Source organism: Corvus brachyrhynchos, unplaced genomic scaffold, assembly GCF_000691975.1.
Source record: "Corvus brachyrhynchos isolate BGI_N302 unplaced genomic scaffold, ASM69197v1 scaffold10, whole genome shotgun sequence".
Lineage (NCBI taxonomy): Eukaryota > Metazoa > Chordata > Aves > Passeriformes > Corvidae > Corvus > Corvus brachyrhynchos.
The window spans coordinates 7,813,479-7,835,601 of record NW_008236180.1 but is presented as its reverse complement, the minus strand read 5'-3'; the positions used below and the strand labels follow the sequence as shown (position 1 = coordinate 7,835,601).

General features: G+C 49.6%; 1 protein-coding gene across 1 annotated transcript in view; it reads right to left on the bottom strand.

The window, feature by feature from the left end:
* Window positions 1–16,866, bottom strand: part of PMEPA1 (prostate transmembrane protein, androgen induced 1) — a 24,159-nt gene extending 7,293 nt beyond the window's left edge. Inside the window, 2 exon segments of the mRNA XM_008634911.2 lie at window positions 1–78; window positions 16,795–16,866. The exon segment at window positions 1–78 is cut by the window's left edge and continues 86 nt beyond it. Coding sequence (XP_008633133.2) covers window positions 1–78; window positions 16,795–16,843 — 127 coding nt within the window. The 5' untranslated portion in view covers window positions 16,844–16,866.
* Window positions 16,867–22,123: the final 5,257 nt, after the last annotated feature.

Genomic DNA, 22,123 nt, shown 5'->3' with positions numbered 1-22,123 from the left:
TCAGCAGACACGTGATCACCACCACCATAACCATCATCACCACCACGATTATGATTATCTGTACAAACTCCAGCTCCGCTGCAAGAGAGACAGACAGACAGACTTTGAGCCATCAGGAACAGCAGCAGATAACTCAGCACAAGAACAATAAAGTGGCTGAGACACCACTGACAACACTGCACCCTTCCCATTACAGCTCTCACACGTGGGCTCTGTGTGCCCTGAGCCCGCAAAAGCCTCACTCATTCAGTTTTTCAGTGTCACAGAAGAGTGTCCAGGAGGGATCTTTAAAAAGACAATCTATACTGCAGAGTGTTTCCAGGCTACAGCACAGACTGTACTTCCCAAAGCCCTCCTCAGTGCTGGGCACAAAACCAGGAGCATCCCAGTACCTCTCTCGGGGCTGTGGCGCCACGAACCAACACAAGCCATCCTAATGAAACAGTTCAGCTAAATGCAAGCTAAATTTCTGCAATTCTCTTCCCGTCACCACCACTGCTTCCTCCATGGAGGACAGGAGTGATTCCTCCCCGGCACATCCCTGCACACGGACACGTCCCCTCTGTGGCAGGGGTCAGGCAGTGGGGGCCCAGGGGACAGCACAGCACTGGAGACAGTGGCAGCCCCCCCGTCTCCGAGCTGCCCACCCGCCACAGAAGCGGGCGGGGAGACCTCCTGCTTTTGGGTGAGACGCCAGATGGGTGCGATGCGTCTGCCACGGGGCCACATCCCAGAGCTCCAGACAGCCCTCAGCTCGCGGCTCGGCCAGCTGACAGCGGCAGCTTGAGTGGCTTGAACTGGCAGAAAGGAAAACTGCCAAAACCCCTCCAAACAAACAAGAACAAGCAAACAACAGACTATCCCGTTAACTCTGCAGACACTTGGCACGAGGCAGCGAGAAGCCACTCCTAAAATTTCCTAAGGAAATAATTCCTCACACCTCTCTGAGGCTTAGGAAAATTGAGTACTGGAGGCAAACATAGTGCTGGGTTATTATTTCCATGAATTTGGTGCCCAGGGAGTACATGCCATTCCCAAAGTGCTCAGTCACTCCCCCCAGCCCCCCTTCATGCCAGCAGTGCCCAGGACTGGGCAGCAGCAACTCCAGTGCCCAGTATAAAGGAGGGAAGGAGGGGCCAGACAGGAAAATTCAATCATTCTGGGGATTTACACTTTGTTTGCTTCTCAGCAGCGACAGCTATAAAATCCAGTTTGGGAAAGCCATGCCTGAAGCTATCATGGATGCTGCCATCTGTATTTAATCTATACAGACACACACATGTATATCTGCAGATACACAGCAAGGCCCACCAGAACTCAAAGGGCACCACTCATACCAGCTGGGGTGGCTTCTGCTGAGTCAGGAATTTTTTTTTTTTTTTTATGGAAAGTTTTCTCCTGACAGGTGGCATTTGAGTGCCAGTAAAAGCAAATAAACGTCAAGAAAACAGTCCAGGTGGTGAGTGCTGCCAGTTACCTTGGAGCTCTTTCTGCTAAACAGCAGCTATTTCTGCCACTGCCCAAAATGCTCCATCAGCTCTGCCCACTGCCTGCAGAAAGCAGAATTATGCCTTGAAAGCAGGAGCCTTATCTGGCTCTTGGAGTTGGATGGATGAGGGACTAGGAGCCCGTATCCTTCCACGTAAAACACAGCTGCCCCTACTCTGGACAGTTGCACATGGGGTGGGGAGAGAGGGATTAAAAGCCAAACATTGTACAGGAGTTTTGCCTTAAAAATGCTTTTCAGCTAGAATAAAAGACAAGCTCTGGGTCTTTCACAGCAACCCCAACAAGTTGCCCAGTGCCACTGTGAGGGGAAGAGCATGGAAGAAAACCACATTCCCAACAATTTGATCCAGCCCCAAAGCAGTACAGCTCATCTGTGGGACCCAAAAGCTGCCCCCGGTGCCCTGTGCTGGAGGAACTGGCTGGAACAGGAGCTCGCTGCTTCTGAGCAGAACCCAGACTGACCACAGGCACAAACACACCAAAACCTAAAGGGTTGCAAACGGGGACGACGCAAAACCATTTAAAAAAAGACACAGCAACTGTTCCCATGTCACCCCCGCTGTGCAGGGGTGTCCCTACACACCCCAGAGACATTCCTGGAGCCAGCTGTAACTCAGCACTGACAGCATCCCCCTGACATCCAGCACCCAACCACCAGCAGGGCTCCCCACAGTTCCCCTGGGTGCTCCCCTGGTCACCCATGAAGAGCCAGATCCTAGAGCCCCTGTGCCTGCCCTCCCCGTGGGCAGCAGAGCAGCCACCCAGCCTGGGTGCAGAGCCCATCTTCTGCACAAACCATTATGGAAAAGAAAAATCCAAACAAAAAACCCCCAAATGTTTTTAAGAGGATGAGTCACTTCAGCCTCAAAATGCAGCATGTGCTTTGGCCATGGCAAGAAAACACAAGAAAAAATATAAATTAAGCCAGTGATGGAAAACTTCCTTTTCTGTTAAAAGGGGCTGTATTTCTGAAGAAAAACAAGGCCAAAGTAGTAGTAAAGAAAAGTTCCTTTCCTAGGACAAGAGATCCCTTAAATGAACTAAACCTTGCTAAATTGGTCCTGGTACTTCAGTGACACAGGTGAGGTTTTGGCCATGGGGAAGTACTGCCATAACTCCTTCCCAGGAAGGAACACACAAGATGTGTCACTTACAAATTATCTAAACCAGGCTTCCTGCACACACAGGCACAGAACCAGCAGAGCCTGAAGCAGAAGAAAGGGTGGGAATTCCATCAGCATCTGGGACAACACACCAGTGTCTCATCCATCCCTCAGTGCTCTGGGACTGCTGTAATTGGGGATTACACAACACTCGCCAAGAGGTGCAACAGGAAGGCACAGGATGATTACCAGAACAAAGGGGATGCTGCTTTCCAGCAGGGATGCTCCTCCTGCCCCATCTCTACCCCAAGCCCAGGCTCTGAGGAGCAGCCCAGCCTTACCATGCCCAGAAGCAAACCCATCCTGTATGCAGAGATGACCAAGAACACTCAGGTTGCCCAATCTGGCCTTTGGAAAAAATAAAATAAAAGTCAAACCAAACATAAAAAACCCCCCCACACACTGAATTTGTGCTTTTCATGTTTCAAGAGACTCATACCCACTCGAGGCACTAAAGTTTCTGCCAGCTCTCTCTCTGTTTTAACTTGTCTTCACGGGCTTTTCTGCAGAAGTGAAAACAAACCCAACACACTGGAAAGCTGGATATACTCAGTAAGATTTTTATCCAAGCAGCTCAGTCAAACTAATGAAGAAAGATCATTAAAAACCCAAAGTTTGAGTTAATATGTTATTATACAAGTGCAATTCAGCTGCTATGCTAATAAAAAGCCTTTGGGGAATGAAAAACAAGCCAAACTGCAAAGCACATAATTTATAATTCTACTGGTATTCTTAAAAACACACACACAACAAAACAAGAAAAAAAATACTCAACACATTTTGTATTTGGCTTCCTAATCATCGTCACTTTTCAATTAGAAGAGACCTCATTCCATTTCTCTCTGTAATTTTCCCCAAGGGAAGTGTTATAAATGCACTAGGCTTTACAAGATGGGCATATTCCGCCTCCAAATGCAAAGCAAGGTCACACTAATTTAATTTTGCATAATTTTTATTCCAGAATACGTTTCAAACTAACAGGTTCAGACATCACATTTAAGTGACACAACCTGCTTTTCCGTATTTTCTGTCTAGACGCGGCAGCTCCGGGAGCCGGGCACTGTGCGTGCAACTGTTTTGCAACTAAGCATTTTTTCCCCAGATTCTCACCACCCTAAAACGGGGTATTCGTGACCAAGGAGAATGACTTGTCACGTCCCATTCTTCACGTTCGCTGCTCGCTCGCCACTTCACACCACGCGTGGCCTTGAACAAGGGCTTCGCGATGGATTATCTGAATGTATTAATGAGTGATGGGGACTCCCCTGCTTCCAAAGGCCATGGTCTCCACTCTCCTGGATTTAGAAGAAGCTCATGCCCTTGGTGCCCATCCTGCTGTCCAGTCATCAACACCGTAAAGCTCTAAAGTGTCTGAAATGTATGGATTTATGTGTGGCGGCTGCACTCCTCCCACTGCAGACCACGCTCATGGCTCCACAGAAGTTGCTGCAGGAAGGTGCATCTAGGAGCTTCCTCGAGTCCTTATAAACAAAATACTGGCACCCACAGGTTTAAATTAATTAATATATTTACAAGGAGGTAGAGTGACTTGAGTCAATGGTGATGCTGGGAGCACCCTCACGGCCGTAGGGGAGGTGAGGCTTGGTTACACTTTAAATGCATTGCCTTGCCTTTTACAGCTACACTTCAGTTCATAAAATGCTTCCTATAAACTTTATTAATGCTCTTCCTTCCACACAGAGTATCTCTGCAGAAGACAAATTCTCCAAACCACCACAAGTATAAAGGAGAAAAAAAAACCCCCAAAACCTGTATTTTGCTGCAATCATTTCAGACACTCCAGCTATCATTTACAGGTGGACAGAACAGCTTTCAGGCAGGGTCTTGGCCAAGATAACCCTTGCTTTCAGCCAGGTATAACACACATCTGCAGGTCAAACTAGTCATCCCCAAGCTTCAATTACAATTTCTATGCGTACTGGAATTGTGTATTGTGTGAGAAGTGATGAGAAGAAGTGAAATTGCTCAGGAGATAACAGCTAAACTGAAGAAATGTAGCTGCACTAGCCACAATTCCTAAGAAAAAAAGTTAAAAAAACCTCACAGTCGTACACACTCACACACAGTTACACATTCTTAACACACTCACACACTCTCTTACACACTCTTACTCTCTTTTAAGAGTGTTTTCCCTCTCAGAGGCTGTGGACAGCAAAGAAGAGATGAGAGAACAAAGAACTTCAGACAGCAGATTACTCATCCTCTGCTGCTCGTCTGCTAGGTCATCTTAGAAACAATCAGAGAAGGCGAAGTCATTACTGCACTATTTTTGTATTAGCATCTGCTACATTTATCTTCTAATGCCTCCATAAAACCAGATCCAAAGGGCCCATCAGATTGCCCACAACTGTATTTGTTTACAAGACAGCACAGTAAGTACTGCAGATAGATACAGAATACTATCTCAATATTGATAGTGCCACTGCTGGCACTGACTGGCAGCACCTTGAAGCTGCAGCAGCACCGAGGCATTGCAGGGACCAGGATCAGGCCTGTGACAACAGGCAGGACAGCTGGGAAGAGCTCATACTGGGCTACTTCATGCATCATCAGTGCAGCTAACAGCTAAACTGCATTTCTGGATTCAGCACAGACAATTCTGATGCAGCGAGCACAAAAGACGCCGTGTGAGCCAGTGACGGCAGGCTGAGATGGGGCAGGAGGGCAAGGAGCAAGTGAGACTTAGAAAAGGAGCCAGCTGAGAAAAAACATTGCTGGAAAACAGGGAATAGGGCCCCAAGAAGTCCTGTCCATAGCGCCAAGCCTTGGGCCATAAATGCGTTTAATATAGTTCTTTTTCTTCATCTGTCACCCCAGGTAATCAAGCATCACATCCTCTGAGTCACTGGCAAATGATGGCCTCACCTCCCCACCCCCATTTTCGTTCGTTTTAAGGGAAACAGCCCCATTTCATGCTTAATAGTCACAGAAATATCAAACTGGTTGTGCCTCAGAAAATTTTTTAGCGCTCAAAAAACACAGCAACTGTCCTGGCCACACCACTGGGCCCGTTTTCAGAAGGTGACCTTCCCGAGCTCGCATGGCTCGGTGGCAGCTGTGGGGAGTGGGACTTGCATCCAAGGGCCAGAAAGGCAGGATCAGCATGGCAGAACTCAGCTTTTACAGGGAAATGGCAAATGTGAGAGCTGGGGTCAGCAGCTCTGTCAGCCAGGACACTTCCCGGCTCCGAGCAGAGACCTGTCAACCGGAGACTTGTTTAGAGAAACTCCCGAAGACATGAAACAGCTCCCTCAGAGCAATGAGAACTAACAAGGTTCTTTGGGACATGCAGACTCTCTGAAATCTTGCATATGCCAACTCCTTCTCTCTTTTCTGTGCCTATTTCTATCACCCTCCCCTTTTCCAGGATTTTTAGACAAGGTATTTCACACACAGTAAGGCTGATCCCAGCCTACCGAGATGACTGGAAGGAGTACATGGCTTTTGAAGTTACTCCCAAGGGTGAGAACAGCTAAACTGGATTAAAAGAATAAAGTCATTTTGATTTTGCACTTAAAAGACAGGTAAATGTGCTTGCTCACTAGAAAATGTTGAGCAGGGCTCATGGCCCCCACCAAGCTGAGAACATCCAGAGCATCTCCTGCTTCCCGAGAGGAAGCACAATGGCATCAGGCCTGGATGATGTCTGGGCAGGGGTGAGTGAGGCCAGAACATCACCCACCCCTTTGAACATGAGCATCCAGAGAGAGGGACACAGGAAAAAGAGTTTACCATCTGCAATCATAAATAGCCTGAACCAGAAAAAAAAAACAAACTGCCAAATAATGAGTGAAAAAACACAGCACACAACATCCGGATCAAACCCCACCAGCTGACCCTGAAAGACCAAACAGGTTTTGTTTGTCAGGGGTATTTCTAACAGCCAGTAAAAATAAACACATTAATAAATAAGTATTTTCGTATACCCTGGAAACACTCCTCATCAATATGTGGCTTGCTACTGTAGAGGTTTTTTTTTCCTTCCACCCAGCAGAAACTCATGACAAAGGAAAGCACATCTCATTTATGAACTTAGCTATAAATACTTTTGCTAACTGCCATTTAGGAATTTCATTTCCTGCTTGAGCAAGTCCTGTTGAAAGAGGCAATTACCAAATTTGTTTCTAGTTATAGAAATAGATGTTTGTCGCTGCCCACATCTGTTTCCACAGACAAATTGCCAGACACGGATGCTCCAAGGAGAGCAAGTGCTCCATGCAGGGTGGGCTTTGCCCCCTCTCCAAACGGCAATGACAGGGACTGGGTTTCTGATTCCAGCTTCCTCTGAGCCCTGTCTCCCACTGCAATGGAGCTGCCTCGCGCTGACGGAGCACCTGCAGCCTCCATCAGCTGCATCCACCTGCATCGCGTCACCCAGCAGTGCCGGAGCTGCTCCCTCCTCCTGCTGCCACGGAGACACCAAGGAATATGGGATTCATTTGTCACCCAGCCCAGCACAACAAGGCGCCTTGAATTGTGAAGGTCACGAGGAGCCAGCAGGCTGCGCTTGCTGTGCACACAGAAAGGCAGGCGGCAGCGGAGCAGGGAGATGGCACAGGCTGTCCTGCTCTGTGTGGGACACCCCAGCGCACAACAGCCGGCGGGGACAGCACGTGGGTGTGGAGATGGGGGTTTGTGGATGTCATCGGCATCAACCACAGCCTCTTCCAGCTAAACAAACGCTGTATACGCTGGGTTTCACCAGGTGTCTCTCCACCCTGGCTGTCCCCTAGGAAGTTTCCATTTCCACTTATTCTTGGGGAAACCATCCGTGGGTCAATCCCCAGTGCACTCAGCTATGGCCCTGTCAGAGTCCAAGGCAGCTCCAGGTGCCCCAGTGCCAGCACCCAACCCCTGTCACGGTGCCCAGCGAGTCCTGTGGGACCAGTGCTCAAGAAGGGGCACCTTGAGTGAGACACAGACAGCAGCAGTGCCTGTGCCTCCCTGACACAAGCATGACACCCATCAACTCACACCCAGCACCCGGCTAGGGACAAAACTGAGGTGCAGAAAAGCCACAAAACACCCTGAACTGTGGCTGGGGAACCTGTGCTCCTTCAGCATTTCTCCTCTGTACCAGCATGGCTCCCTCACACCACCTCACTTATCAACCAGCAGAGCCCCATGGAGCCCCGTGACATTTGGGAGCGGTGCTGGAGACCCTGCCGTGCCCCTGTCCTGATGCTGCAGCTCCCCTGGGGGCTCCAGGACACGCAGCCCTGGGCAGCAGTGCCACAGGGGCTGCCCTGGCTCGCAGACGGGTGTCGAAACCCAGATTGAGCAAGTTGGCCAAAGCCACACAGGTCATGACAGGGCTGGAACTGCGACCGGATTTCCTCAGCACCGTCCAGGGCCAAAAAACGGGAAACTCTCCCTGCTCTGCCTCTTCCCAAGTGCTGTTACCATCAGTGCCACTCTGTAGCTCCCGCGCACCAGAGGAGCAACCTTTCACAAGGCAAGTTACTGCCAGAGAACAAGGACACTCTTAAGTTACAGGCAAAATTATGCATTGCAGAGAGAAAACATGCAAAATGCATGCAAATGCCCAGACAGGCACACTGTGTCTGGTCACTGCAGGATTTGAGTTCTTGAACTGGTTGCTACCACCAGATGGAAGCGAATGCATGTGCACACTCTCACAGAGATGTGGAAAAAAATTATATTTATATATATATACACACACACCAGAGTGAATGGGGGAGGTGAGTACAACCGCCCCAAATCTGACAAAATTAAAGGTAATAAATTTACTTCCACCTCAGCTGCAGCAACAGCCTGAGAAAGGTTTTAACTCCCACAGCAGATCTGCTGGGAAGTCTGTTTTGTTGGGGGGTTCTGTATGTGCAGGTTTTAGGGCACACACAAAGAGAAGGCCAGCCACAGATGGGGTTTGGGGCCAAGAACCGGGCTGGGGTCACCTGCCCTTCCTGAACATCCTAGTCCTGGGCTTCCCTGAGCATCCCCATCCTGGGCCTCCCCACCCTCCCTGAGCAACCCAGTCCCCATCCCGGGGTGCTCTGCCCCCCTCCCCCGAGCATCCCCATCCCGGCCCAGCTGCGTCCCTCCTGCCGCCCCATTGTCCCGCTCCTCCGTCCCATCCCCAGACACACGGGGCGGGGGGGGCCGCACGGCGCCGTTTTTTGCCCCGCCACCTGCCCGCCGGGATGCGGGATGCGGGCGGCAGCTGTCCCGCACCGGGCGGGAGGGGGCACAGCACCGACGGGAGGATTATCCATGGACACAGCCTGTCCCCTTTTCACTGCATTTAACAATAAAGCAGTAGCTATAGCAACGGGGTTAATTAATGCATCGATTTGCATAACTAAAACTCCGCACCCATTCAAAGCGCGCCGATGTGCTCGCTCGTACGGGCACCCGCACCCACCGCGGGGACAGCGCTGCGGGGACACCCCCGGTGCAGCGACCCCCGAGAGCCATCCCCTCCTCACACCTCCATCCCCACTAAGCGTTTGCACGCCAGCACGTGGAAAAGAGCAGGAAAACGGCGGCTGAAGTGTCCTTCAAAAAATAAAACTACGGGGAAAAGTGATTTTCGGGGATGGAGGGAGTAAAGCGCATTCCAAGGCAGAGGGGGTAAGGAGATAGGGAATGTAAAGGTTTCAGACTATCGTATAACCAGAGGGGGAAATGTCTTCTCACCACAAACATGCATCTGCATGATGTCTAGACAGTCATAAAAAGGGCAATTAAAGTACTGCAGGCTGCAGTAAGCCAATGTCTCCTCTCCCAGTCTAAACAGTCGAAACATACTGCACGAACTTCGAAAAAAAAAAAAATATAGGATAGAGAGAGAAAAAGACAAGTTTGTAAGGAAAAATGTTTTGAAATTCAGTTTTAAATAAGCCAGTAAATTAATTCAACCTTGTCACATCTCTGCCTTATAACATATCAAATATTCCGCCTGCGTCCTGTCTAGACTGTGATAACAAAGGGCATTTAAAGCCCTGCAAGATGCGCTGACAGAGTAGCCATTTAAAGATGCAGTATTGCTTTCTCCATCTAAAACGATTTGTCAGATGGAGTTAAAATGAAAATGATAAGTAATCACTCTGGTTCACAACCATTTCAAAAGAAAAAAAAAACCACAAAACCCCCACAGCTCGTAGATATAAATCCCACTAAAATCATTCCAATGTATCATTCCACTGGGATTTGTCTGGCCTCTTTTTTTTTATGGCATTTGCTTTTTTTTAAATTTATTTTTATTATTCCGAGAGTCAGTCGCTTTCTGCAGCACATGCATTTCTAAATAGGAGTGTATTAAGTTTGAAAAAGCCAGCTCCAAGTTTTAACTGATTTATTGGCAAAAAATGGTGACTTGCAGAGAGACACTATTATAACCCCAAGGGTTAACACTGAAAAGGAATTTTTTGTTTTTATTTACTTAGAAACAAAAGAATAAACTGTATCACATGAGAAAAACTGGCCAGTCCCCATCACTGACACAGCTGAGCCTGGTCAGTCCCAGTCCTCAGGAATGTAAAAGAGAAAAGAAAGTTAAAGCAAACTATGTGGGTGAGCAGAGTGTTGGGTTTACTGAGAAAGGATGGTTTTCTGGGGAAAGCAAAACAAGATATAATCCTGCCTAACACAAGAAACATTCCCCTCCCTCTCTGAGCTTTATCAGCTGTTGAAGAAAACCTCAAAATAAAATACACAGCCAAAATCATTGATCTGCTGAACAGGAGGGCAAACACTGCCCGTGACAGGGCCAGGCCACAGCCTGGGCCACCACTCCCACTCCAGTGCAAGACGGGCTTGAGAAACTGTTTTGTTGTGACATGGAATGACCACATGTCCCTGGCATGACCTGTGCCCAGCCCCGGGTCCAGCCTCACTGCCCAGTCCCTTCTACAGGGCAAGGTCAAGGCGGGAGTCACCCCTGGAAGTTCAGAACCAGGTCGAAGTCAGCTCTCCTCTGCTCCTCACCCTATAGCATCCCACCACCACCTCATCTGCACCTCCCCCTGTCTCCCAACCCTTGTTTCTTAATTATTATTTTAATAAGACTGTTTCCAACTTCATTGTTCATTCCGCAATAGCCCAAGGGCTACAACTGTTCATTAGACAGAATTTCTGCTTTAATTGCACTGACACAGATGTGTAGGTTATCTGGAAGAAATTACTAAAATGAGCAGTAAAGAATGAGGCTGGATGCTTTTCTTCCCTTACAGTGAGTTTAATTTAACATTATTTCCCCCCATGCCCTGTACAAGCAGCATCATTCGCTGCACTGCGGGTTTGCAGAGGAATTAACCCCAAACTGTTCCCACTGCACACAGGTGCATGAGGATTCTCACAGGGGCGAGAGGCAGGGTTGGGGGCTCTGTGATTTCCACCACTGCCAGTGGGATGGTCTGTGTCCCTCTCATGTCCCCCATCAGTGGCACAAATCAGTGACATTCCCCTGAGAGTGGAAGCATCTGGGACCACGGGTAAAGCTTTGGGGAAGAAGTTGGGCCACCACTGCCCAATGTGCCCATCCCTGCATGTGCCAGGACAGGGGTGGGAAATAGGCTCCCTTGGTCCCCCTTCACCCTCTGAAAAGAAGAAACACCAAAAAATGTCATCACTTCTGCTCAACTGTGCCTGGGCTTCAAACCCACCATGGCTGTGCAGCTGTCAGATCAGCCATGGAGTTCACATGAACTTCCTCTGCAATTCATGTTGGCAAGAGCCAGACACATAATAGCCTTGGATTCAGGGAGAAAGAGCTGCCAGCATTATTTCTATTTAAAACCTCTATTTGAGCTTCATAGACTCATTCTTCACACATGATACACATGCACACACACACGTGAAATGCAGAAGTGAGCCAGATCCAGAAGCATTTCACTTCACCAAGAGCAGTGCCTAACAGCAATTTCAGGTTTTGGCTCTCTGTTACTATTTAATAGATTTTAATTCAATAATAAAAAGCATGAACCTGCCAATTTTTTGTTATGTCTTCTTGCCAGGAAGAAGAAAAAAGTTGTTCCCAACTTCTTTATCGAACCATTCCCATCTCTGCACCTCCTTCCTCCAGACAACGGGCTGCAGCCCAGAAGCACCTCCTGGCCAGGGCAAGGCTGACAAAGGGTGGGCTGGGGCAGGAGCAACATCACAGGTTCAAGTCCCATCTCTAAATATATCTAAAAGCCACTAAAAATGTCTCCTTCAGCTAAACTTGTCTTCAAGGGGGAAGGAAAATTTCACAAATGCTTCACGTTAAAAAAGCCTGCATTAAGGGAAAAAACATCCCTTTGTTGCTAGGGGACTTACTTGCTTTGTATCTGCTGAAAACCTTTAAAATGCCACCATGTATTTAAAAAAAAACCCTGAGACTGAAGCACCTCATGTGCTAAAAATCAAGAGACAGAACACATCAGTTCCATCCTTCATCTGCAAGTACTTTGCTCAGGCCTGACTTCGTTTTGTATCTTGGTCCTCGATGCTTTTTTGGCAGTTTGCTCCAGACTTACTGGCAAGGGCTAAAAGGTTTCTATTTAGCTGGTGTCAGCTGAGCATCTGTGCCGGCAAGAACTGGAGTGGGGGTGATCCCGACTGCCTTTCAAAGGCGCATTTCTTTCTGGGAGCTGCCACAATAATTTTAAGTCTAAGCGTGTTTGGGTAGCGGGGTGACTCCCTCCGGAGGGGTGCCCCGGTGCAGCACTGGATGCGGGGAGGGATTCCTGATCAGCGGAGGGAAAAGGAGCTGGGAACGCTCCCTAACCTGTGACCCTGATAACAAAAGGCAGGGAGAGCGTCTAGACCTCCAGTCTGACGGGGAGTGAAGGGAGCATTGTGCTCCAGCACACTGGGGCTGCTCAGACAAGGCGGGCACAGAGGCGCTGCGGGGCAGGAGCAGCGAGGCAGCCCCAGCTGCAGCCCCAGCATCGCCCCGAAACGCCGCCGGGGGAGGGGGCTCGCACAGCCCACCCTTCCTCCCCAGCACAGCCTTTGCAGGGTAGCTTCCACTTCCCAGCGCAGCTGGAACCCGGGGAGGTGAAGGAGCCCGTCAGATTTCCAGCCCCGGGTTTCCCTTTGCCTCCGTGTATTTTACACATACCATCCTCACACTCCTGAACACCGTGATCCTGCAATTCCAGCTCCGTGCAGACTGCCAACAGGAACGAGTGAAAAAAAAAAATGCTTCCTTCCACAGAACCTTTATTCTCTGCTTTCCCTGTCTGGCTCAGTTAAAAGGAGACAAACCGAGATGTTCACTCTCTGCCAAGCCTAGAGGTCAGCTCAACATTCAGAGAAAGCTGAAGTCCCAGCTTTAACACGTATTTGTTGTGTGATCCTGATCAAACCCCTTGGCTTCTCAGTTTTGAGGTCCCCACATATAAAAATACAAATACCCTAAATAAATGCTGGAGCTAATGGCCGGTTACTGCCAGGGAACCGCACGAAGAGAAAACAAAAGACCTATTAAAAGCCCTCGTTGGTCTCTGCCAGAAAGAAAACACTATTACCCAGTACTTAAAAAGATGCATTAAAGGAGAGAGAGCATCCGGGGGGCTTAAGGACACCCCTGGCAGAGCAGTGAGGGGAAGCACTCCCGGCCAGCCGCCCCTAAGTGCCCTCAGGATACGGTTTTGGGGTGATCGCAGGCCCTGGCCATGCCCTGACCATGTCAGCCCAGGCAGCAGGAGCAGCAGCTCCCCAAGCACACCCAGCACACAGTGGGACCGCACGCAAACCTGGGAACCCACAGATCAGAACTTTGGGCAAAACAAAACCCTTTAGTTTCACTATTCCTGAAGGAAAAGTAAATAAATACCTGGAAGATGTGCTCCAGCCCAGCTATACAGCTAAGAAACCACCATGACCCATGGTGGCACTGGTGTGGTGCCACCCTGGGCATCAGAGACACTCACTGGCCCAGTGGCACCGCTCCACACGGGACCTGAAACCCTGGGCACAGCCAGCAGCCACCTCAGGGAGCGCCCCCATCCTTCTGCCAGCTCCAGGCTGGACCTCTGAAGTTACAGCCTGAGACCAAGCAAAACCAGACCCAGCAGCTGAGATAGTTTAAACAGCTATTAAATCCCCACCTCCTTGTGATGAGAGGTGAAATTTCAACAGCTGATGGCAAATGCAGTGAATTCAGAGCAAGTGGGGAGTTTTACTGTCCTGGTGGCCACGTGATGCCAATCCTTCACCAGCACACCTTACCACATCCATACCTTACACAACAAAAAGGTGAAGGACGAGGACTTTCTTCTCCCCCTGCCTCTGTTGCTTCCTACCCCCTCTCCAAAACATCACCAGTCCTGTGGCAACGCCTTCCTCAGGTGCTCCAGCTCCCTGGGACCACTGAGGCACCAACAGAACAGGGAGCTGTGGCAGGGCCCTGCGTGGTGGCACCGGGGTGAGATGCTACACACCTGCAGCCTCAGCAGGGTCCAGCCAGGACTTCCTCACACGCTTGGCACCTGCCATGGCAGCAGCTCATCTCCTGACAACTGCCTGGGATTTATTTTTGGTGCACATGCACGGGGAGACTGAGAGATCCCACACTGGGATTTTATCAGCAGTGTGCAGCTATGGAAACAAACGCATTTAAGACTAATATAACAAAATGCCCAAACCCACAACAATAAAATAAAGAATGGTGCACACTGGCTTTTTCACAGAGCATCTCAGTGAATGCAGAGCATGACCCAGCTTCTCTCAGAATTCACCCAAACCTCTAAGAAATCATGTGTTTTCACGTACTTACATGTTTAGCTATGTGAATTTTGCTTGGTGAAAACCCTCCACCCTGCCCTCTGATTTTAGAGTTCAAGGAATGCATCTCCTCCTAAACAAGATGAATAGCCATTTGTTGAGGGCATTCCCTCCTCCCCCTCTGTACCCATGTCCAAGCCAGCCTCCATGAGAAGCAGGAGAGCTGACACAAAACCCAGCAGAAACTGCAGCACCTCTTTTTTTACTCCCCATGGAGGGGACACAGTGTTGCCTGACCATGCTCCAGTGCACAGATCTGGGCAGAGGCTGCAGCTCGGCCGAACTGTTCCCTCTCAGCAGGCAAGAGAGGGATCCACAAGTCATGTACAGGAATCCAAGAGCCTGACATCCACACCGCAGACACCCAGGAGTTACCAGGGAGATGGTGGAATACCTTAAAAACCCAGGAAAAAAAGCCCAGTGAAAGCCAAACCTCCCTTGAGGGAGGTAGTGCCGCTCCCTGCCCAGGTTTGGTGTTTTGACCCACCATGTGCAGGGCTTTAGACCAGGTGGCACAGGGATGGGCACGGCCATCTCCCCCTGGGGTTCTGGCTCTGCAAGCAGCACCAGGACGCTCCGGGAGGATGCGGGTGGTGGAGGTGGCGATGTCTGGGAATGCCGGCCCAGGCTGGAGCTGCAGACAAGGACCCAGACAACAAAGGCGAGGCAAAAAGCCGTCTGATAGAGGCAGCCCCGTCTGGCAGGCCGGGCTTTCAGAAGCCCGGGCATGCACTGATGTCTGCAAGCGCAGCTCTTCGCTGGGCGCACAATGAACCCCGCAGCAAGATCACCGAAGTGTCCTGCAGCACACTCCAAATAGTATCCATCTGGTAAGATGAAAAAAACCCGAAGAGCACAGGAGTGCAGCAAAGGAGCAAACAACTGGAGACTGCAGGGAATGACTCTACAACAAACAAAAATTATACTTAATTTTCTGTTATTTATATTCTAAGAAAACCGCATGTTTTCACTTGCATCTCTGCCTCCCTCCCCGAGGCACAAACACACACAAAATGGGAAGACCAGGGAAAGCAGGAAGAGCAGCACAGCTCGAACACATCCCTGCTCACACGCTTTCCCAAATCACAGCACAAGAAAACGGGTGTGAGTTTTACAGCCGTGGAGAGACAGCCAAACACCTCTTGCTGGAGTGAAAACGCCCCGAGCAGCTGCCCTGAGCACGGGGACACCAGGGCTCCCTCTGCCCGCCTTATCCGCTGGGATCTTAAGGCATTAATATCAAATAAATGTAAACAAACCATTGCCTGCTGCAGGACAGTTTCTCTATGGGCTGGTGTGAGTGTCCCAGCTCCGGGGCTGATCCCAGCCTCGGGCTCCCGCAGTTCCCTGCCTGATGTCTGCACCACGATAACGCTGCCGGGGGACCAGTGGTGTCTTACAGCTTTTTTGCATAGGCAAGGACTATCCTGCTGTGCAACCAAATTGTGCCACCAGGCTCGAAATAAAGGAACTGAAATAATTCCTTTTTTTTCCTCTTATTTTAGATCATGACTTTTACTAATTGATGCTTGATAAAAGCCTAATGAATGATTTGTAGGCATTATAAGCATGTTAAGGATCTGAGTGTGGTTATAAGCCAAGGTCATAAGCTCTATTGACTTCACAGGCTCTATAGAAATTGATTTGCCATTTATTAAAATCATTTATTTACCCCTTGTTAACATTTTATTTAGCTGGTTCTTCCCCAGCAGGCTTGCAACACCACAGTTGAGCAAAGACACCTTACTTTTGAGGTACTGTCATGAACTCAATTCTAAACTGAGAGACAGACCCACGAACATTATAACAGTGTCTTTTTAAAGGCTCTTTCATGAACAGGTACAGCTCAAATCCAGGAGACTGGTTTAGCAAGGCTTCCAACACCTGGTTTTGTCTGTGAGCATCTCTGGCCACACTCAGCAGAAGTCCCACATCCCATGACTTAAAAAGGTTCAGAATGTCAACTACTTTCATAAAATAGAGTGAAAGTCTCTTTCCTCAATGTAATGCTGCTCATCAGTTTGCCAGAGTAGCAGCACATGGAAGAGAGCTGGTGCTTAAAAGGACACTCAGCTTTTGAACATGTTTCTACATTGAACAGCAGAAGAAAAAAAATCCCATCCAGGATTACCAAAGTGCAGCCACATATGGATAGACAAAAAATAGAAAGTTTGCACAGTCAGCCTCTGAAGACACCACTGCATCCCCTCTGCACCAGAAGAGCAGGTACCTGCTGCTCTCGGGGCCAGGCAATGTCCCACCCGTTCCGTGGAGCAGTAACCGGGGTGTTTACGGTACAGCAGCTGCAATCATGCAATCAGCCTTCGTAATTAGATCTTGGCAACTCTTGAAATACTTCACTTACCCAGTTTACCTGGAAAGGTGCGACCTAAACATTCAGTGCCTGGAGACATTTGAAAGAAAAACAGAAAGGATCCGTCAGTGATGGGAGCCACCTCCGAGCGGCTGCACACACACCCCAGCTCCCCTCCTGGGAACTCGTCCTGGCACAGCTCCCCTGTGGCCAGCAGACACCTGCTCCCACGCCTACCACCTCTGCAGGGCCAGCAGTACCAGGGGTGCCACCACTCCTGGTTAGTGACCCCACATGCTTTTCCCACACCAGACACTGTCTCTCGAGGTCCCGTTCCTCTCTCCCCTGCTTCCCCAGGACTGCTCTCCTGATCATGCCTGATGGCAATGCCAAAGCTCTACAGAGGTTTGTGAAGCTTCTGGGATCACTCAGCCCACCCCAGAGACCTCCCTGCCACATCCAGCAGTGCCAGACTGCCTACCCATGGCCCTGGGCAGCACTCTGCTCTTGAAGGCACTGGTGGACTATTTATCACATTCTGTCTCCTCTGCAATCACACAGAGCTGAGCCCCACATGCTGCTGAGTGTGGTAAAAGCTCAGGGTCTCCTGACACCCCGTGCCCAGAGCAAGGGCAGTGGCTATGGAGTACCGAAGAGGAAGAGCCACAGCAAAATCTTGCACAACACCCCAGGAGCAATGCCCAGCAGATGTATTTTCAAGTGAGGAGAACAAAGCAGCAAAAAGTTTGCAATAAAAGACAACTCCTGACTTCTCCCTCACCCATCAGTGTGTGACTACCTGCAACACTGAAGGGATTATGGGACATGGATCCTCCCCAGGGCCTGGCAAGCTGAGACACTGTGGGCTGGGTGGGAGCTCTGCATCCCGCAGGAGGTTCGCCAGAGAAACGCGTGTACGCAGGACTCTTTTATGAAGCCTGGAAGAACTGGCTGTCACTGATAATGGTTAATTGGTACTAATTAGTACAGTCTGATCGGAAGGAGTCCTACTGGCCTATAAAAGTGGCCTTTAACCCGAGAGCAAGGGAGGCTGTTGCTGCCAGACATGCCACGTTGGGGCCACGGACACACCGCCCGCTCCTCACACAGCTCCTGCCTCTCCAGCAAGAGAGCAGGCTGGGAGGCTCAAGGGAATGTATCAGCACATCACTGCTCTCAAATAAAGCTTTAAAAAGTTACTTCCCATGTACCTGGGAGGACAGAGATAAGCAACTTTTTCATCCCAGGAAAAGATTTAGGATCAGAGAGTTGCTGTAAATTACTGCAGCAGGGGTTGCAGGCTGGGCTCACCGATGTGAAGGTCAGGCTGATTTAGATGCTTCACATGCAGCTGTTCAAAAGTGGCCCTGCAAACACGAGGTGTCACCTGAATGCACATGGGCAGCCAAGAGCCTCCAGGCCCATGTGCACCACCATCACCACCCCGCTGGAATGGGCACCGACACTGAGCGTGACAGGAAAGGAAAGAAAGGAATTCTGCCGAGCCAAACACCGACGTGTGGCAACAAGCTTGGACCTCCTCCTCCTGCTCAGCCAGCTCACTGCACAGAGAGAGAGAAAGGGGTGGGAGGCTGGAAAGGAGTAAAAGGCCAAAAGAAGACTGGAGGCCAGAAAGGGTGGGAGTCCCAAAAGTAAAATGTAGAGTCTGAGAAAAAGTGGATTCCAAAACGGCTTGGGAGACCCAGAAGGGTGGGAGTCCAAAGGAAATTTAAGGGTTGAGAAGAAGAGACCCTATGTATGCAGCTGGCTGGATCAGGATCAGCTTGTCTCTGGCTAAATTTCCAAAAGGGTAGAAAACAATGTCTCTCCCCTCCCTGCTCCACAGCCCAGGCGATGCAGCGTGACACCCTGTGCACATGTGAGCACATTGTCCCCATCATGTCTCATCCAAGATGTTTGACCATGGTCTGGGATATGTGGGAGAAGCCAGCCTGAACCCTCTGAAATCAGGCAAGATTTTGGGACGTTTCTTCTCCCCTCCCTCTTAGCACGCCTGTCTCTCCCATCCTCACATCTGCCCTTTAGGTTCAGCCATGCATTTGCCAACTTTTTAAATGCAAATGGGCATTGGCACATAAAGTCGGTGCTTTAAACCTGACCAGAGCCACCCTCAGCTCTCCTCCCTCCCTCCTTATATGCATAAACTTTTTTTATGCAATCAGCAGCAGGGAAGAGATCCAGGGAGCGGCTGAGCCATGCCCGGAGCCCTTCTGCAGCCTCAGTGCTGCCAGACAGCTCCATGGGAAGGGTGGCTCAGGCTCCTCTGCCTACCAGCAGCAGCATGGAACCAGTAATTACCCTGGCTGGACCAACACCTGCTCGTGGTTTTGCCTTACACTGTTTGTGCAACCCAACAGGCTGCCAACAAAGCAGGGATGTACTTCGCCTAAACAGGTGAAAACATGAAACAGGGAACGGAGCTGCCGTGTTGGTCCCACAACGCCTCTGAGCAACACATGCTGGAAAATCACTGCTGCTTCAGCCTGCAAGGCTGCAAAGCAGAGACAAGCATGGCATGCACCGAAAAGGCAAGTCTTTGCTGGGAAAGGAGGGAAAAGGCTGCCTGTCTGCAGAGCCCAGCTCCTGGATCCAGCCCCCCTCTGGTGCAGGGCACATGGATGTTCTTTGCTGGGCTGCAACACCAGCACCAAAAAAAGTCTGGCTTGATGGGAGAGTCCCTCTAAACAAAGCATCCCACGCAGGACAGCAGGGAGGACGTGACAGCCCTCACCCACCCAGGGCTGCCTGCAGGGCAGAGCTGCTCCCAAAAATGCCCTGTGCCAGTTTAGAGCAGAAGTGCCCATTCCCATGCCAGGGATCCAACCCCCACACTCACGGAGCCGGAGTGGCGTGGGAAGGGCAGCGTGAAGATCGTGGGTGACCAAGGACAAAGACCCCAAAGGAGCACCTGGGCCAGCCTCAGTCTCTGTTGCCTTTCTGCAGGGCAGGAAAGGCAGGATCAGCTCCAAGCCCACCAGGTCACACCCAAGATACGCTCTCCCCCCGCAGGCAGATGGGATTTGTTGTAGATGATTTGTCCTGGAATAAAAACACCAGCCCCACCTCTTGCAGCATATTTACTGAAGCCACTAAACATTAAACAGAGGCAAAAAGTGTATCCCAGCAACATCTGGAATTTATCCCTTCTTCCTTCTGCAAAAAAAAAAAAAAAATCACACTCTATTCTTTTAGAGAAAGAAAAGTGATTATATAGAATTATAATGCTGGAAGAAGATAGAGAAGAGCAGAGATTTTCTTTGAAACGCTGTTTAGACAACTAAAAAGGGATAGTTTCAAAGAAGCAGCAAATACTATCTCAGCTTTTTCCACCCTGTCTCACACTGCCAGGCCTTCCTGCCATGCCTTGGCTAAGAGACTCCAAGGAAAGCAACAGATTTTTTTCATCCTTGCAGGACCTTTAGTAGGCTAGAAAGGAAACCATCTCTCAGGCCTAACTGGTTGAAGATAGACCAAATAAAAAAATTATTCCTTCAATTCCTGCCAACAGGATTTGAAGGTGCCTTGATTTCTATTAAGAAAACCTGCTTTGGGATGAGCTTTCCAAAAGAGGATGTGTCAGTCTTTACCCAGGAGAGCCAATACTCTGTCTCTCCAGAGAGGAACGGAAAGGCTTTAAATATTAAAACAGGAAAAACCATCGGGATTAATATGAGGATGCAAGGTCAAAATGTGATATCCTCCACTTCCTCAGGCTCCTGATCCCAGAACGGCTGGACAACGACCCCACAGCATCACCTGTGCCCGGATGCAGCTGAGGAAGCCTGGGTTCAGAGGGAAACCCTTCCCAGCCTTCCCGAGGGGGGAGTGAAGCAGTCGCTCTCACGCCAAGCCCACAGAAGTGCCTCCAGCTACTAAATTACCCAACGACTTAAACGAACTGCATTGATCTGGCTGCAAAACAAAGCTGCAGCTCTTGGCACGTGCCCAGTTAGGAGGGTACAGCTGCATTTTTCACCTGCAAGCAGTTACAACCACGGTCAGAGATGCCCCTTACCCTGACACGGGGCAGTTGAGGGGAGAGACCGAAGGGCAAACACCGGTGAGAGCGAATCACTGCTCCAGACACCTCTCAGACACAGCAGAGCCTCAGCAAATGACAGGTATGGCCAGTTTTGCAATCGAGGGCAAGGCTGTTCCTAGAACACGTCCCATTACTTGGGCTCCTCAACCCCCATCTCCTCGGCTGCACGTGGACTGGACGCAGGATTTCGCCAGGACATTAAACTCAGAATCTGTAAAATCACTGTGCAAAAACCCAATTATACCTATTTTCGTAACAGCCAATTTAAGCTTGTATTTAGGTCCCTTCACATACCCCTACGTTACATAAAGCATTTCTTCCACTTGAAATGTTGCTTTCTAAAGGCCATTTTGCTTAATTTAATGGATGCTTTATGTGGTCTGCAAATCTCTAGAAACGCAACCAAGGAAGACACATGGCTGCAAGATACGGCATGATCCCTTCCCGAGCACACAGCAAGAACAGGAGAGGATGAAAGGCATCTCCAAACCCATGAACCTGCTGTGACTGGAGTGCACTTGTGCTCTGAAGAGCAGCAAAACCCCATGGTCAAGTCAAAAGAGGAATTCCTGAACATCTGCACACACTGTTAACCCACTCCAGACCGGCCAGCATTCCACAGGCTGCACAGCAGGAGGAGGGATCCTTCCCTCATTCCACAACCACCAGCTGAACTGAGCCCACTCGGGCATGCTTCCCTCAGATTTTAAAGAGCTGCTTTCTGCACTTCAAGTAAATAAATGCAGTCATCTCTTTTTCCTTCTCTTTAAAAAAGCTGCACTAATAAAAAGCTCATAGTGAAATCTATTAAATTGAGTCTGTCCATTACGTTTATTGTTCCTTACAATTCAGGCCTGGATGGCAACTCAGTGGAGGTTGAGAAGTGTATTTATCAAGAAAACCCATGAGAACGATGAAGATTAAAAGCTATCACCAGGAGAGAATGTGTTTGTAACTCTGCAGTTTGTTCTGCACCTCGCACAGGACCCCCATTACAGACCTCTGCCCCCTCTCCTGGTTTTTGAGCCCATCTCTGGCACATCAGCTGACAGGACAGCCAGCACCTGCATTCCCAGAAAAAGCTGAGGAAGGTGCAGTGTCTATATACTGCTATGACTAAGTCACACTAGAGAAACATAAACCCTGATTGCATTACACACCAGTGATCAGTATCATTAAGTGTTACACACCTTGTGTGTGTCTGAGCAGTTGGAGAGGGAAATGCTGAATTCGAAAACACATCTTCCTGTTGAAGGAAAGTCCCATTACAGTAATGTAAGTGTAACAACAAAAATTACATGCCTGCTTATTATTCGG